The 12,301-nt window shown below is 47.4% G+C and overlaps 1 protein-coding gene across 4 annotated transcripts in view; it reads right to left on the bottom strand.

The window, feature by feature from the left end:
- The window catches only part of PIBF1 (progesterone immunomodulatory binding factor 1), a 391,620-nt gene that overhangs the window by 267,233 nt on the left and 112,086 nt on the right, over positions 1-12,301 (bottom strand). For all 4 annotated transcript variants that reach the window (XM_029603019.1, XM_029603020.1, XM_029603018.1 and 1 more), the window contains exon 8: positions 10,456-10,637. In XM_029603019.1, coding sequence (XP_029458879.1) covers positions 10,456-10,637 — 182 coding nt within the window. The remainder of the gene's footprint in view (positions 1-10,455; positions 10,638-12,301) is intronic.

The following is a 12,301-nucleotide window of genomic DNA, read 5'->3' as shown; positions in this document are numbered from 1 at the left end:
GGACAGCGCTTGTAGCTCTGAGATGCGGGGTGCTGAGCATACGGTCAGCAGGAACACCATCTTCAAGGTTAACAAATGGAGGGACAGGCCTCAAAGGGGTCTGAAGGCGGGTCCCGCTAGAAATTCCAAAACTAGGTTGAGGTTCCACAGGGGCACTGGCCACTTCAGTGGCGGGCGAATGTGCTTGACTCCTTTCAGGAAACGTGAAATGTCTGGGTGTGTAGCAATGCTGTTGCCGTCACTCCTGGGGCCGTAGCAGGATAGCGCTGCCACCTGAACCTTGATGGAATTGAGGGACAGACCCTTCTGAAGTCTATCTTGCAGGAAATCCAAAATGATAGGGATTTTGGCGGCATGTGGATTGGTGCTGTGAGTGTCGCACCAGGCTTCAAATACCCTCCAGATCCTTATATATGTAAGTGATGTGGAGAACTTGCGTGCTCAGAGGAGTATCCCCGAGAATCCCCTTTTCTTCAGTCTAGCCCTCTCAATGGCCAGACCGTAAGAGAGAATTGAGCTGGATCCTCGTGGAGGATGGGACCTTGCCGCAGCAGGTCCCTGTGTGGAGGCAGGGGTAGTGGATTCCCTGCCAGCAGCCTTCTCATGTCTGCGTACCAGGGTCTTCTTGGCCAGTCCGGGGCCACTAGAAGAACTAGGCCTCTGTGTCGCTGAATCTTGTGCATAATGGCGCCCAGCAGGAGCCATGGAGGAAAAGCATATAGCAGGATCCCCTGAGGCCATGGTTGTAACTAGAGCATCGATCCCGTGGGAGAGAGGATCTCGTCTGCGATTGAAGTATCTGGGTATTTGAGCGTTGGACCTGTCCGCTAGCAGGTCCATGCCCAGAGTCCCCCACTGATCCAGAATCATCTGGAAAGCTGTGGGCGACAGCTGCCATTCCCCCGGGTTTAGGCTTTCTCTGCCGAGGAAGTCTGCCGTGGTGTTGTCCTTCCCGGCGATGTGGACAGCGGAGATGTCCGGAAGACTCGCCTGCGCCCAAGCCATCAGGGGGGCTATTTCTAAGGATACCTGTCGGCTTCTGGTTCCGCCCTGTCGGTTGATGTATGCCACCGTGGTGGCGTTGTCCGACATCACTCTGACTGCTCTGTTTCGAAGTCTGCGGGCAAATTGCAGGCAGGCTAACCTGACCACCTGTGCCTCTAGTCAGTTGATGTTCCACCTCGACTCTTCTCTGTTCCATCTCCCCTGGGTGGTTAGCTCTTCGCAGTGTGCTCCCCAGCCGCTCAGGCTGGCATCTGTAGTGAGCAGGGTCCAAGGTGGGGAGGACATCCTTGACCCCCGGCTCATGTGGCCGGGCTGCAGCCACCACCGTAACTGATTCCGTACTCTGGCCGGTAGAGGTAGATGCACGGTGTAGTTCTGTAATCGTGGGTGCCACCGAGATAGGAGGGCGCGCTGTAACCGTCTCATATGGGCCCGTGCCCATGGTATCACTTCCAGAATGGAGGCCATTAGGCCGAGGACCTGTAGGTAATCACAAGCTGTGGGCCGAGCGGTGCTTAGCAGATTCTGCAAGCGATCCCAGAGTTTCGATTTCCTCCTGGAGGTCAGGCTGATCTTGTCTTCCTGAGTGTCGAATCGGACACCTAGGTATTCCAGCGACTGCGAAGGCTGTAGGGAACTCTTGTGTATGTTGACTACCCATCCTAGGCTTTCCAGAAGAGCTATAACTCTGTTGGTTGCCTGGTGACTCTCCTCCGGTGACTTTGCCCTGATCAGCTAATCGTCTAGGTAGGGACGGACGAGAATTCCTTCCTTCCTGAGTGACGCCGCCACCACTACTATTACCTTGGTAAAGGTCCGTGGCGCGGTGGCTAACCCGAAGGGTAGAGCCCGGAACTGAAAGTGCTGATCCAGGACTTTGAAGCGTAAGTAACGCTGGTGATCCCGATGAATTGGGATATGTAGATAGGCCTCTGAGAGATCCAAGGATGTGAGATACTCCCCTGGCTGTATTGCACATCGGACGGACCGCAGAGCTTCCATGCGAAATCTTGGGACCCATAAGTGCTGGTTGACAGACATGAGGTCCAGGGCGGGTCTGAAGGTGCCCCCCTTCTTGGGGACAATGAAATAAATGGAGTAATGCCCAGAATTTATGTCCCATGCAGGCACTGGGATTATGGCTTTTAGGGACAGGAGTCTCTCCAAGGTAGCTGCCAGCGCCGCCCTCTTGAGGGGCGGACAAGGCGATTCCACAAACTTGTCCGGAGGGAGATGAAGGAAGTCCAGGTAATACCCTTCCCGGACAATGGCGAGGACCCACTGGTCCGAAGTAATCCCGACCCACCTGCGGTAAAATAGGGTTAACCTGCCCCCTATGGCCTCTTCCCCCAGATGGGTCGGCTGATTCTCATTGTGGGGTGCGGCCGGGACCTGACCCCGAGCCGGTTCCCTTCTTGTTGTGCCGGTTCCAAAAGGACTGGTTCCTGGTCTGAGAACGAGGAGCTTGGTAGCGAGCCCTATAAGGATTGAAGCGTTGAGAGCTTCTACCTCTGGATGGTCTAGGAAAAGGGCGCTGGGTCCTCCTTGACCTGTCTTCGGGTAGACGGGGTAAGGGAGATGCACCCCATTTATTAGCCAGCTTCTCGAGGTCGCTGCCGAACAGGAGGGATCCCTTAAAGGGCATTCTTTTAAGGCAAGTCTTGGAGGAGGAGTTGGCCGACCAATTTCGGAGCCAGAGGTGTCTTCTGGCTGCCACTGAGGATGATACTCCCTTGGCTGCTGTCCGAACTAGGTCGGAGGCAGCGTCAGTGAGGAACGAGAGGGCTGATTCCATTTCTTCTCCCGGGGTGTTGTTCCTGGCTTGTGATAAGCAGGAGCACATCATGGTGCACACCATGGTGCAGCAGGTCGCAATTCGTAGGGACATGAAATGCTGTAACCCTTGAAGAAGATGAAGTTATGTTGTATATCTTTGGGGTTGTTATTGCTGTTGTTATAAACAAAAGGTTATAAAAAAAAAAACATTGATGACAGCGTTGACATAAGGAACAAGAACAAATACCTGTATCTATTACTTTTAGAAGATCAGGACACCACACATATATATATACCAAAGCATCTCTATGTTGCGCAGTTGCCTAAGTTCTGTTCAGTTTTGGTAACTGTCATGCATGTGCTCCTTCATGCTCTTTCTCCTAATTCTCACATCCCATCTATGGTAAGGTTTTTCCGTTCAGGGGAAACCTCAGATTGCAGATTATGGAGACAGTAATGTCATCTACTGCCCTTGGCCACTTTTATATGTGGGCAAAACATTATGGATGTTGAAAACCAGAATATCCGAACATTGTAGCTGCATTCAGCAATCCAGGACTGAGGCACCACTGGTATCCCACTGGTTGGAATATCACCATTCATTGGCAGGGTAGTGGGTCCCTTGCCCGAGCAGCTTATCCGCCGTGAACATGCTGACTATATACATTGGGGATGCTCATCCTGAATGGCCTCAATCAGGAAACTGAGTGGTCAGCATTCTTCTGAATTTTTCCGACATGTACATTTTTCTATTCAGCATCGTGTATTAGCTCCTCCCCCTCAGTCATTTTTTCCTTAATCCAACAATTCAATTGGGTTCTCTGCGATTCCCCTCTAAATATTGCTCTAATTGGTTACTGAGAGCTATATGCTCTCCTCGGCATGAATTTTTAACACATTTATCAGCTGCTTTGGTAGTTTTACATACAAGTACTTACAAAAAGTGCAGTGGTTGATTTGCTTGGTAACCATCCTATGGAAACTTTCTGGTACGCATTTGTATTGTGCCTTTGTATGTCTCTTTAGTTTCATGTATATGCTACTTGTACCCTTTATTATTCTCTGTCACTTATTGATTTTCAATTCTATTTTATCTGTTTACAGAATTGTCCCTCCCAATGAACCTGCAAAGCGAATCATGGCCCATGTTGGGAAATGGATCATTTTGGTTATACAGCATTCCAGGGATTTAAATTCTGAATAACTTTAACAAGATTTCTCAAGAGTCTGCTTCTTGAAGGGCAAACCCTAAAACATCCACAATATACTCCATTGTTGTGATTCTTTTTTTGAAATTTAAGGTTTATTAGAGAAAGATAATACCGACAATACAAAACCATACAGCATCTGTGAAGCATGTACAATAACAAAATTGACAGTAGAATAGATGCAATAAAGACTTACAACAGATTCTCTGCTTTTCTCAGTTATTGTGTAAACATATCCCCCCCTTCTGTTCCCCTCACCCCCCACCCTTCTCCCCTACCATCCCTGGGAGCTCCTGCAAAGGTAGTATGAACAAATAGCATAAGAGAAAATCAGACATAAAAGGAAATCATATCTTCTTCTGTTGTTGTTGCCATGTTAGGTATAAAGACCAGGTACGCTGAAAGGCCCCTATTTGTTTCCGACGGTGCGCCGTAATCTTACTAAGGGTACAAACCTTTGCCACCCGTGACTGAACCTGCAATAATGTAGGTACACCCTGAGACTTCCAGTGTAAAGCTATCTCACATCGAGCAGAGGTGACCACCAATCTAACAAAACGCTGTAAGGCCGTGTCGAGCTGTGGATAGTCTGAGTTAAGCAGGGCAACTATGGGGGTTAGAGTAATAGAAACATGCAATATGTCTGAAAGCCACACAGCCAGTCCCTGCCAAAACTGGGAAACAGCAGCACACTCCCACCACATATGATAAAAGGAACCTCGCTCCCCACAACCCCTCCAGCACCGATCCGAGGCCGTGGAATAAATTTTATGGAGTTTAGCGGGGGTATAATGCCACCGATAGAGGAGTTTGAAACTATTTTCCAAGTAGGAGGCTGAGATAAGACCCTTACACCCCACTGTAAAGATAGTGTCCCAAAAGTCGTCACCCTGCGGGGACCCCAGATCAGCCTCCCAGGCGGACAGGAATGTTGGGCGCGTGCCCATACCCTGAAGGAGCAGCTTATAAATTTTGGACATTAAGTGCTGTACTTTGTCAGCCGCTCGGCAGAAATTCTCAAAGAGACCAATTGGCTGGAGTAAATCCCGGGAAATATGGGTCGCTCTTGCGTAACTCATTAGTTGGAGGTAGCGATAGAAATCCCCCTGAGGTAAGTCATGCCGGGCCTGGAGAGTGGAGAACGTCACCCACGAGGAGTGCTCCCAGAAGTGACTATAATTATAAAGACCCTTAGCCAACCAATCTGCAAAGACCTGCGGAGCTGAACCCCCCAAGAATGACCCAGAGTGAAAGGGGGAAAAAAGGACCGACCCCACCTTGGACCCCACCACCTGAGGCTTCCATTTATACCAAAGGTGTAAGGTACACTGAATCGTGTCCGGTAGGCCTTCCAATTTGGGCCCAGAGCTAGGAGGTTGCCAGAGGATATTAGTCAGCAGGTGTGGCCCGATAAGTTCCTGCTCCAGAATCACCCAAGGTTTGCGGGCGGTGGTTCTGTGCCAATCAACAACAGCTCGTAATTGAGCCGCAACATAATATCGTAATAAGTTAGGCACTGCAAGGCCCCCCCGCACCCGAGGTTGAAACAATACTTTCTGGGCCACCCTGGGGTGCTTCCCCTGCCACAGGAATTTCATAATCCTGCGTTGCCACTTGAGAAGCAGTGCAGTTGGTATGACGCAAGGAATGGTCTGGAAAAGGTATCCAATCCGGGGCAGGATGTTCATTTTAAAAGTAGCAATTCGTCCCAGCCACGAAATGTGGTATCGATTCCACTCCTCCATTTCCCTGTACAATTTAGCGAGAAGAGGTGGATAGTTAAGCCTAAAAACATCAGAATGAGCCCCTATAAATATACCTAGGTATTTAATTTTCTCCTTTGCCCATTTAAAAGCAAAACGGGCTTTCAGATCCCGTGCCTGGTCCTCCGGTAACGTAATATTAAGGATTTCGGTTTTGTCCCAATTAATGGAGTAGCCAGACACTTGACTGAAGGTTTTAATAATCTCTACCACGGCTGGCAACGATTGCTGAGGGTCCGCAAGGGTCAGAATGACATCATCAGCAAACATCGCCAACTTGGAGGAATATGACCCCACACTAATGCCCATCACGTCCCTTGACAACCGGATCCGTTGGGCCAAAGGTTCTATAAATAGGGCAAATAGTAATGGAGAGAGCGGGCAACCTTGGCGGGTGCCCCGCTCAACAATAAAGAACGGGGAATAGCCCCCATTTACCTTAATGCAGGCCCTCGGTTTATCATATAATTTCTGAATCCAGGTAATGAAAAAAGGCCCAAAACCCATGGTATGCAAGACTTGAAATAAAAAAGGCCAGTGAACCAAATCAAAGGCCTTTTCCGCATCCATAGCCATAAAAAGAAAGGGGATATGATGGCGCTTAACCCACCAGAGGGAATCCAACAACTTCCGCACATTATCGGACGCCATGCGACCAGGGATAAAACCGGCCTGATCCGGGTGAATGAGTTGTGCTACATAACCGTTAAGCCTGTTAGCCAGAATTTTAGCCAGAAGCTTGAGGTCTATGTTCAGCAATGAGATGGGCCTATAAGAGCCACACTTGGTAGGGTCCCGTCCCGGCTTTGCAATGATCGTTATACCCGCCACATTAGAATTAGGATTCAAAACCCCCTCGTGTCGCAAGGCATTAAACATGGCCGTAAGTGGGGTAAGTAAATCACCGGCAAAGCATTGATAAAACCGGGCAGTAAACCCATCCAGCCCCGGGGACTTGCCAGCCTTAAGTTGCTTAATGGCAAATAACACCTCAGATTCTGAGATATCCTTGTCTAGCGTATCCCTGGCGGACTCTGATAACTGGGATAAGGGAGTGTCCTGTAAAAAGGATTGTATGTCCCTGAACTCTATAGAGTGGTTATGGGAATACAGTGCAGAATAAAATTGTAAAAAGCAGTCACGGATCGCATCATTGGAGGTAAGTGGTGCACCATGAGCACCTACAATTTTAGTAATAGTGTTTTGTAAGCGTTTGGCTCTCAACTTATGCGCAAGCAACTTCCCCGCTTTATTGCCCCCTTCAAAGTATACTTGTTCCGTTTGCTCCAGCTCATGCGCAATTTTGGCCGCATCCAGCGCCCCAAGTTGCGATCGGTAGTCAGCTAAGGCCAAACGGAGCACTTCAGTGGGGGTTTGCTTGTGGCGCTGTTCTAAGTCCAATAATTTGGCAGTCAGGAGCGAACGTTCCCGCTGGGTCTCCTTTTTAACCCAAGAGGCCCGAGCTATAAAAGTCCCCCTAAGCACTGCCTTTAAACAGTCCCAGTAAGTGATGGGCGAGATGTCAGGGTGAAGGTTATGAGAACTGTAATCTGTAAGTTCCCGCCGACATTGATCCACAAAGGAGTCACTGTCAAGTAAGCTATCGTTTAGGCGCCAAAAGCGTTGGCCTTTGTCATAATTAGGGAAAGTCAGCTCAGCCCACACCGGAGCATGATCGGACCACGTGATCGACTCTATAACCCCTTTGCGCACATTTTGGATCACTCCCCTATCCACAAAAACATAGTCTATCCTAGTGTATAGGTTATGGGGGTTCGAGAAAAAAGTATAATCCCTCTGGGTGGAATGCAAAAAGCGCCACACATCTACCAGCTGAAAGTGGTCCAAAAAAGCAAGGAGGCTATTGCGGTCTCTTTTCAAAGTAGAACATCGCCCCCCCGAGGAATCAAGACCAGGGTCTAAGGGCAGATTGCAATCTCCCATCACCATCAAATGACCCACTTTTTTCAAGAGGACCAGCTTCACCAGTGCATCATAAAATTTGGCTTGGTGAACATTGGGGGCATATACGTTAAGCAATGTATACGAGACCCCAGCAATATTAAGGACCAGCAATAAATATCTACCCAAAGGGTCAGCAACACTGTCAAGCAATTCAAAAGCAAAGTCCTTGTGAAATAGAATCCCCACACCTGCATATTTAGCAGCTTTAGAGCTAGCCGCCCAATACTGATGCGGGTAAAGGGCAGAGCTCATTAAATGCTCATAGTGCCGCTTTAAATGTGTCTCCTGGAGACAAGCAATCGCAATATCAGCACGCTGCAGATCTTTATATAGTAATTTACGCTTACGGTGCGTATTCAGTCCCTTAACATTAAAGGACTGTACCTTAAAGGTAGCCATCCGGACAAGTGATGGTGCATTTCAAGTGCCCCAGCGTATATAGAGCAGACAGAGATAAGAGAAGGAGAGGTCCCCCCATGAAACAAGAGACAACTAAACATAGTACCAAGCAGCACGTAGCCCTCAGTGAGCCGGGCAGTAAACAACAAGGCAATGCACTCCCAGAGAGGAGATCCCCACTATTCCCCATTCCCCCCCCTCCCCCCCTCCCAAAGGAACCACAATCATCTCTTGGGTCCCCCATCATCTAGGGGTGAGTGAAGACAGCGTCCCAGGTGCCGTCCCACCCGGCAGCATCAGCATATTATCAAACATATAACCAGTAACCAAACCCTCCACGTCCGGTGCGGCTTAACAAGAAACAGTGTCAAAGCCTTCAGAGCCAAAGCGGCCAGATCATGTAGGGGCTCTGTTCGCGATATCTGGATCCGGGGTGCGTCGCAGTCTCTTTCCCCCCTTTCCCATCCGCTGCCAGCGAGGTTCCTCCCTGCGGTCGGCACGTGGCGAGGAAGATGGCGGCAAATCCGTCACAGTATAGCCAAGGTCCTTCAAGATGCCCGCCACTTCATCAACGGATTGTGCCTTGTGCGTTGTACCTTGCACAGTAAAGCTGAGGCCAAAGGGGAAGAGCCAGCGGTACCGGATGTTTTCTTTAATCAAAACAGCAGTAATAGGTTTCATAGCCTGGCGTTTCTTCATAGTAGTCGGGGAAACATCAGCATAGACTTGCACATCATGTCCCTGCAGCTGCACCTTCCCCCTCTGGCGCGCCAGGGCCAGGATCTTCTCTTTCACAGGGAAATCATGGAAGCAAGCGATCACATCCTTGGGTTGATTAGGAGCTCTCTGACCCTGGACCCTGTGAGCCCGTTCCAGCTTGACCACTAGAGACCCTCCAGAGCCTGCAGCATTTTGGTTTGCATCTTGCTGTACTAAATCAGTGCAAAGCTCTGTAATAACTTGCACACAGTTAGCAAAGTCAGAGGTCTCAGGAATGCCCCGAAAGCGCAGATTAGCCCTCCTATTCCTGTTTTCTAAATCTTCCAGTTTGGAGGAGAGTTGCTGAATTTCACTAGCCATTTCCTTATGGCTATTCTGCAGCGAGCTCATTTTATCTGCCTGAGTTTCAGTGAGGGTTTCATACTCAAAAAGCCTCCTCCCCATTTCACACAGTTCCTCCTTCATTTCACCCACCGTTTCACGGATCTCAGATTTAAAAGAATTGAGATCGTGGCTGAGCTCCCCAAACCAAGCCTTAAACTCACCCCGAGTAGGGATTTCCGAATCGGGGAGTGCCGGTGCTGCAGCTGAGGCCTCAGAGATCGCTTCTCCCGTCACGGTGGCCATTTTGTTTTTTTCAGGAGAATTTTCCCGGGCCGATTTCTGGTAGGAAAACTTGCAAAAGTCGGGTTTGGGGGCCCGATTCGCCATCAGCAGCCTTCGGGGGTGAGCTTGGTGTTGGAGCCGCATCAAAAGGTGGAGGGATGGCTACGATATTATCTGGATGCTATCCGGCATAGCCAGGAGCTCCAGGCTAGGCTGCCACTCGAGCCGCTGACGTCATCAGCCCCCCATTGTTGTGATTCTACCTGTTATGCCCCGTGAAGCTGTTCCTACTCTCGCTTCAGCCACAGTTTCCGTGATCCCATGATTCAGCAGGGCTCTGCCTATTTAACCCTGCCTTTGGCATTTTTCACTGCCTTGTCACTGAGCTCCTAGCTCTCTGATTGGCCCTGACCCACCTTGGACTACTCTGGCCTTCGGAGCCTACCAGCCTTGTTTTGCTTTGCCTTGTCTAGTGGCCCCTCAGGTCTTCTGCTATTGTCCTGCCTGGTGGTCTTCTCAGGATGCTTTCTAGACTGTTTCCTTTGAGCGTTTGTGTTCCGTGTTCTGTTTGTACTGTCCTTGTCTTGTCCTGGTCTGTCTGTCTGTTCCAGCCTTACTTGCACCCGGTTCCAGTGTTCCAGTCAGTTCCAGAGTTCCACGCTTACTTGCACCCGGGCTCCAGATTCCAGTTCCATGCCTACCTGATTCCAGCCTTTCCTTGCCTCAAGTCTCCATTCTCGTTCCGCCTGCACCTATGTCAACCACAGTCTAAGTCCTGCTGGCCGCCAGAACCCAAGGGCTCACCTACAGGGGAAGGTGGCTGATATAGCCAAAGATGCTTAGTCTTGTCTGCATCTGTCCTGAAGTCTTGGCCTGTGCCTAACCAGGTCCACAGTCATAACATGTTTTTATGATTATTCTCTCTTCAATAAAGGAATTTTCTACTGGCTTGGTTTAAGAATTTTCAAATGAAACCCACACTTACACATATTTCAAAGAAATATGTAGTTTACCTGGAAGCCACATATTTTTCATACATATCCTCCCTTGCTTTTTTTGCTTCCTCGAGTTGTACTTGGAACCTTTCTAGGCGATCTTCTTCATGAGCACAACGGACATTGAGCTCCATGTTCTGACGGTTGAGGTAATCTTTATCCTTTTGAAGTAAAGTAACAGTCTGCTTCAAGGTTGCCACCTACACAGAATAAAAAGAAATAACTAATTTGATGCCCATTTTCTCCTTCACAGAAATAGTGATACATGTCTTATACAAATACTATAAGTCTAAAAAATAAGGTGGGAGAGTTAGATTGCATACCACTGAATGAAGAGGTAGATATAAATTGGCATCTCAGAAACCTGGTGGAAGAATAACAACCAATAGGACACTGTCATACCAGGGTACAAATTCTATCACAATGACAGGATGGATCAAATTGGTGAAGGGGTGGTGCTATATGTTAGAAAGGGTGTAGAATCAAACTGGATAAAAGTTCTACAGAAAACAAAATGCACTGTAGAAGTTTTATGGACAGAAATTCCATGTGAAAAGGGGAATACAATAGCAGCAGGGGTGTACTACCATCCACTGGGGCAGAATGAACAAACAGATGAAATGTTAACAGAAATTAGGAAAGCTTACAAAATTAGCAAGATAGTAATAATGGGTGATTTCCCTAGTATTGACTAGGTACATGTTACATCAAGACATGCTAAAGAAACAAAATTTCTAGTTGAAATAAATGATTGCTTTATGGTGCAGCTGGTACAAGAACTAACAAAAGGGGGAGTTATTTTTACACCTAATCATTAGTGAAACACATGATTTGGTGTGGGAGGTAACAGTTATTTGGGCCACTTGATAATAGTGATCATAACATGATCAAATCTGACTTTGTAACTGGACAGAGGACATTAAGGAAATCTACTATGATAGCATTTAACTTTCAAAAGGGAGACTGATAAAATGAGGAAAATGGTTAGAAAAATCAAAAGGTTAAGAATTTACATCAGGTATGGACATTGTTTAAAAATCATCTCTAATCAATCCAACCCATAAACTAGATATATCTATACAATCAGAAAAACCTGAGCACCCACTAGTGTCAATTTTCATTTATATCTCAAACCATGCAATGATTTATATTTTATTTATAAGTTATTGAGTATTATATGCAGTTCTCGTCACCACATCTAAAAAAAAAATAGCAGAATTAGAAGAGGTACAGAGAAGGGTGTCCAAAATGATAAAGGGGATGGAACAATTCCCCTATGAAGGAAAAGCTAAAGAGGTTAGGACTCTTAGAGTTTGGAGAAGAGATGGCTGAGGGGAGATATGACAGAGGTCTATAAAATAATGAGTAGAGTGGAGAGAGTAAATGTTAATCAATTGTTTACTCTTTCAAAAAGTATAAAGACCAAAGAACACACAATGAAGTTACAAGAGAAAATAATTTTTTTTGCTCAATGTATAATTAAACTCTAGAATTCATTGCCAGAGGATATGGTGAAAGCTTTAGTAAAGCTGTGTATAAAACCAGTTTGGACAAGTTCCTGGAGGAAATGTTCATTTATTATTTTTAAGACAGAGTTGCAGAAATCCACTGCTTATTCTTGGGATAAGCAGCTTGGAATTTATCTAACTCTTGTGATCCTGCCAGGTACCTGTGACATGGATTGGCCACTGTTGGAAACAGGGTACTGGACTTGATGTACCTTTGGTCTGACCCAGTATGGCAAGTCTTATGCTCTTATTAAACAATTAAGTACCCCACTAATGCTTAACAATACCATCTTTCTGATGATATGGGCCGTAAACATGCTATAACATCTGGGGATATACTATCTTCAAAATCTTTT

The sequence above is a fragment of the Rhinatrema bivittatum genome, chromosome 5, assembly GCF_901001135.1.
Source record: "Rhinatrema bivittatum chromosome 5, aRhiBiv1.1, whole genome shotgun sequence".
Lineage (NCBI taxonomy): Eukaryota > Metazoa > Chordata > Amphibia > Gymnophiona > Rhinatrematidae > Rhinatrema > Rhinatrema bivittatum.
The sequence above is the reverse complement of the archived record's forward strand: the minus strand, read 5'-3'. Positions and strand labels throughout refer to the sequence as shown.